The 5,510-nt window shown below is 46.9% G+C and overlaps 1 protein-coding gene across 1 annotated transcript in view; it reads right to left on the bottom strand.

Moving 5' to 3' along the window:
• LOC104949581 (calmodulin-regulated spectrin-associated protein 2-like) overlaps positions 1 to 5,066 on the bottom strand; it is a 13,807-nt gene extending 8,741 nt beyond the window's left edge. Inside the window, exons 1-9 of the mRNA XM_010775960.1 lie at positions 4,979 to 5,066; positions 4,733 to 4,837; positions 4,187 to 4,256; positions 3,799 to 4,062; positions 2,548 to 3,274; positions 2,289 to 2,435; positions 1,985 to 2,210; positions 1,711 to 1,894; positions 979 to 1,626 (exon numbers count right to left, since the gene is read on the bottom strand). Coding sequence (XP_010774262.1) covers positions 979 to 1,626; positions 1,711 to 1,894; positions 1,985 to 2,210; positions 2,289 to 2,435; positions 2,548 to 3,274; positions 3,799 to 4,062; positions 4,187 to 4,256; positions 4,733 to 4,837; positions 4,979 to 5,051 — 2,444 coding nt within the window. The 5' untranslated portion in view covers positions 5,052 to 5,066. The remainder of the gene's footprint in view (positions 1 to 978; positions 1,627 to 1,710; positions 1,895 to 1,984; positions 2,211 to 2,288; positions 2,436 to 2,547; positions 3,275 to 3,798; positions 4,063 to 4,186; positions 4,257 to 4,732; positions 4,838 to 4,978) is intronic.
• Positions 5,067 to 5,510: the final 444 nt, after the last annotated feature.

Here is a 5,510-nt window from a genome sequence, read left to right as displayed (position 1 = left end):
ATGACCGCCGGTGGAGTTTCTCAGGCTCCGGCAGCAACTTCGTGAGCAGCAGCTTCGTAAGGCACTCGTGAGGGCATCTTGTCAAGTCGTGTCATCTTCGTGTTATCATCGGTGCATTCGCCCTCACTTTGATCGGGGCGAATGCCCGATGGCACCGATGATAACAAGATGCCCTAACGATGGCCTTACGAAGGGCAAAAATTGACACACGAATTCAACACGAAAATGAACCTTCGCAAGGTCCTTCGGCAATTTTTTGGCATGCCAAAGATTTTGCCACCGCTCACGAAGTTGCTGCCGAAGCCTGAGAAACTCCACAGGCGGTCATACGATGGTTTAAGATGCCCTCACGAATGGCCCGATGTTGCTACGATCAGAGCCGAATTTGAACATTTCCTTTATCGTGTGTCCATCGGGTTGTTTTATTGCACAACAAATCATGTAAACATATTATGTAAATAACCCAATTTGTGTTCTGTGAAACTGAAAAGGATATAATATATTATTTTGAAGGCGAGTTGACAGGAAGTTGTTTTTGCTATGGAAACAACACTACGGAGAAAACTTAATATCTTCTACATATAAAAACGGATAAAGTAAAGAACAAAGTCTGAAAATATCAGTACAGTATCATAGTACTTTAACATAATTGTTTTTGTTACTTTCGTTGCAGTTGTATGTCTTAAGTGTAATGTAAATGTTGCCTTTGTGTGTGGTTCGGGGCCATCTTCGTGCGAAATTCACAAATCCATATTCGTGTGTCCATCGGGTGTACATTTCGGGACAGTGTGACGCGGGCTTAAAGGCAGCATACAGGTATCACAATGTGAGAACGGCAACCAAATCAAGTAGTGTTAGTTTAATTTTGGTTAAAGCTAATGGCTAAACCTGCGTCCAATTCTGCCACATCTAGTTTCCAACCATTATCATAAAACTATAACAATTATCCTCTTAAATATAATTATGTAGCTCCAGCTCACCTTGAAGAAGAATCCACAGCATATCTTTTGGTCTTCTCCATACATGTCTGCTCCTGCTCCTGCCTCTCCCTCTCCTTCACCCTCTCCCGCCATCTCCTGACCGAGGGGAGGTCTTCCTGCTTGTCTCAGGTCAGATGGAGGCTCCTTCACCACCTCTGAGGAGCCATATGGCTTAAAAAGAGTCTTTCTTTCCCCCTCATTTCCCCTCTCTTTGGCTGCTTCAATATTAGTAGCTTGAGGAGTGCCAGCACTCTTCCTTTCCACATCCTCTTCTTTGTCCTTAGTGCTTTCGTTGTTGTCCCTGGCCTCTTGGTCCCTATTTTTAGGAGGCCCCTCATCGTGGCCCAGGTAAGCAAACGAGCTGTTCTGGTTCTGGCTGGGGTTGAAGCGCCTCAGTCTGGGTAGGCTGTCCACTGAGGTCTGGGTGTTGAGCATTCGACTGAAGGGCGTGACCTTCAGATCGTTTGGCCGTGGAGTCCGAGTTGTCCTGGCGTGGAAGGAGGCCGGCCGCCGCTTTAGGCCAGCAGGGGAACGGTTGGGAGCGTGGGGAGAGCCTGAAGAAGAGAGGATGGGGGACAAAGACCCAACCGAGCCTCGACCTGACCCCCGGCCTGTAACACTGCTGCTGCGCAACTCACGGAGCTGCCTGCGGGGGAAGAAAACACACCCGGTCATATATGAGTTTACAGAATTATGTAAAAAAAAACAGTAGATTTAGCAAAAGTGATACCTGTGTGGAGATGGAGCAGGAGGAGGGATGACCCAGGATTGCTGCTGTTGCTCTCTCATGGACATGATCCTCTCCTGCTGCTGGGCCAGGCGCTGCATCTCTGTCTGCAGGAAGCCCAGCGACGTGTTCAGCCTATCGATGGAGCGCGTGTATTCCGTAAGGTCGATTTCTCCTGGAGACATTCCTGTATCACCAAATAATGATTCAGTTCATTTGAGCTGGTGTTAAAGCCTTTTACTACATTTATGAGAGCATACTTTCTTTGGTTACTCACCTGCTCCATCCTCACAGGGGGATCTAGGCGCTGCTCCATCTGGCTTGCATCTCTCCGCCCCCTCCATGCTGCCCTGCCTGGTTTCCTTTGAGGCTGATAGTGGCTCTGAGGAAGGGGCTTCTGCTGCCGCTGAGCTGAGGGGGGCAGTGATCCCTTTTCTTCTTACTACATTCAAAAAGGCTGTTCTGCCCATCTTCTGGCGATGGCGGGTGAACGCTGCTTCCACCTGTGAAAGAGCATAATAATATGATCATTCATGTATAACGTTACTACTGTTATCCCACCTTTCCCTGTATCTGTTTACCTTCTGCTTCTGGGCTTCAATGGCTCTACGTTTCTCCTCCAGCTTCATCCTCAGCTGAATCATCTCTGTGGCTATCAGGTGGGAGGGGTCTCTGGGGGAAGGCGTTGCTGGAGAGGGAGATGTGATTGGCAAAGGAGGTGTAGATATCTAGAAAATAGTGAAAAGAAAAACACATCTCACTACAAATTGCATTTCTGCCCCTGCAACAAAATTAGAGTTTTTATGAAAGAGGGATTGAGCAACACAAAAGGACACTAACCGGAGCAGAAAGGCTTTTTGGCGGGTGTGTGTACGGCACGTTGAGGTCTGAACTCTCTGGGGTTGTTCCTCCGCTGCTCCTTCCCTCCAGCTTCCTGAACTTCTGCTCTGCAAAGCTCGTCATACGGACCATGGCCCCAGAGCCTCCGCAGGACGAGGCGGGGCTCAGTGTGTGGGATCTGTGGATGGTGGGTGTTGTACTGGGACAGGGGCTGTCCCCACCGTCCCCCCTCCCACCCTCGGGGTTAGCCTGACCGACCCCCTCCCCTCCTCCGGGCCGGCTCCTCTCCCTCTCCCTCTCCGGCTGGTCAGGCAGCGGACAGGACCGGGTCATGGCCTCACAGTCTTGGTCAATATCTGAGTAGTCTCTCAGAGAGGAGGAGTCCTCATCCAAGCTCTGGATGTCCTCTGTCCTCACGTGGATGCCCGTGTCCACTTCATCGGTGGACAGGGAGTTGGGGTCGTGGTCGTTTGGCCGAGCCTTAGCTGGTCCCAGGTCGTCTCCTGGACCGTGAGCCCCCGGAGGGTCTGACGGCTCCGCACCATGGAGGAAGAAGCCATCGTCTCCGTCCCCCGACCCGAGGCAGGCGTGAGGCCTCTCCGTGTCGTGGATAATCTTCAGCGCCTCCTCGATGCTCGGGGGGGAGGATGGGCTGATGTGGCCACTGTGGTTGCCATGGTGATCGTTGTGGCTATGGTTGCTTTCAGGGAGGACTCCATTGGAGCACCTGGAGACAGGTTTGGGTAAGTTAACTCTTGGATAACAGTGACACACGTTGACTAATTGTTCTAGTTACCCAGAGTGATAAACAGCTGGGTGTTCTTCTTATCTTTATGACTCTCCGTGCAGTTTCAACATTCGTAAAAAAAAAAAATACACACTTTTTAAGTTAAGCCCTTTAAGAGTGACTTAACCCAAACACATTTTTGCTGAAAACAAATGTATATGGGTATTTACAGTAGGAGTGTTAATGTGTGTAAAAAAAAACAATAACATATCATAGTATTTTCAAATGTTTTGAACTGTTAAGAACAACTTAAATCTAAAAGTTGTGTGAAGCTTCATTATTCTGTGCTTATCTATACTATAAAGTTTACATACACATGAAACTATTAAAAGTTGAGGAGCAGCACCAAAAAGCATCTTAGAGTGAACAGGCAGCTAATGTGTACTGCCTCTTGCTGGTGCAGCACGTGCTTGCATGGATAAAACCTTAAATACAGGAGAGGAAACATCCTCCCTTTGCTGTACCTGCTTTGGTTCTTGATGGAGAACGTATTGCTCCGCTCCAGGGATTTCTGGGAAGTGAACTCATCATCCTCCTCTGGTATGTGTCTGCTCTGTCCATTTACATCAACAGGCATGAGGGAGAGGTGGCGTTTCATGCTCCCTCGAGATGCATAGTGAACTTTGAACCCCAGGCCGTCACTGCTGGCAGAGCGGGTCATGCCGCCGGACGGCAGAGTGGGTTCTCCGTCCAGAGGAATCTCAAAGGAGATTCCCCGAGAGGAGGAGCTGGTGGAGGAAGGAAATGTGTTGTGAGTTTAATAAGCTTATTAATAAGTTTAATAAGGAAACAACAGACCTTTTCACATTTGTATCTCATTTGATCTGCTCTAGTTGGAGTTTGAGTACTAACCGATGTTCTTTGGGCCATGTCCCAACACAGCCATCCACGTAGGACATGGAGGTAGACCTCTTCATTATACCTGTTACAGACACAGAGGGGCTTCTTAATGGATGTGTGAAATCCATTATATCACAAGAGAACAACAAATGCTGCAGTGGAGTGCTTTAGCTTCAGGGAGAATGAAGATTAAATACGTAGGCAAAATACTGTATTGTTAAAATGTAAAGAAAAGTGTAAGGCTCAAACGTAGCATACGAGCTAGTGCATGTCTATAAATCAGCCACTAGGGGGCCTCTGATTTAAAAAACACAACAACACATTTTTCCACTGTTCTGAAGTAATGCATGTTCCTGCTATAATACCAACTATGTCTTCTTTTAACACAAGTTTGTATGGATGGCCTCATTGAAGTGAAGATATAACTGTTTTTTCAGAAAGTTGTGTTAAAAAAAGCAGTGTTGACGAATCCACACTATATATCATTGTGACATCTATTCCCACATGATCACATAAGAAATAGTTTTGCCATTCCCCTTTAGATATGAGATATGTTACCCTGTGAAGGGATGTTCTCTGGGCTGTCAGGTCTGTCTGCATAGCTCTGTTTGACAGGACTGGACACAGGAGCCATATTTCTACAGGAGGACACAGGCTCACAGGCTGCAGAGAGAAACATACGACAGAAAATCTATATTTTTCTGCAGCCTTGAGTTCATTATTATTAATAGTTTAGCATGCATAACTGTCATAATCATTGCTGTTAACAAAGCATGCTGATTTGATCATTAACTTGCACAGTACCGTTTGGATCGAAGACTCTGGGCTGTACAAATGAGGGTTTTACCACTTCAAACCACCAGAAAAGCTCAGCCATAAACACCAGGTAGTTACTCTGCAACACACACACACACACACACACACACACACACACACACACACACACACACACACACACACACACACACACACACACACACACACACACACACACACACACCTTTGAGGTTAATGCTGCAGTCATATGGTTGTATATGTAGTTATTTAATCATTCCATTAGCACATCTGTCACACTCCTTCTCTCAGTGTCTCTGTTAAGATGTTCAATGAGCAACAATCGTAGGATCATACAGCTTTTTGACAGCTCAAGGAGGTCATGGCCTGCAAACTGTTGCTTGGTAACAGGCTCAGGTGTGGGTGTGTTTAGTTAAATGAGTACAGTACATGTTTCATTGAGTGGTTTAATGTCAAACACATACGCTTCATGAAAGCGGCCAAAAACACCATCTGGGGTTTAGTTTAAATATGTCACATATGCAGAGATGGATGCACAGAG

This window comes from Notothenia coriiceps, unplaced genomic scaffold, assembly GCF_000735185.1.
Source record: "Notothenia coriiceps isolate Sejong01 unplaced genomic scaffold, NC01 NC01_scaffold00016529, whole genome shotgun sequence".
Taxonomy (NCBI): Eukaryota; Metazoa; Chordata; class Actinopteri; order Perciformes; family Nototheniidae; genus Notothenia; species Notothenia coriiceps.
The sequence above is the reverse complement of the archived record's forward strand: the minus strand, read 5'-3'. Positions and strand labels throughout refer to the sequence as shown.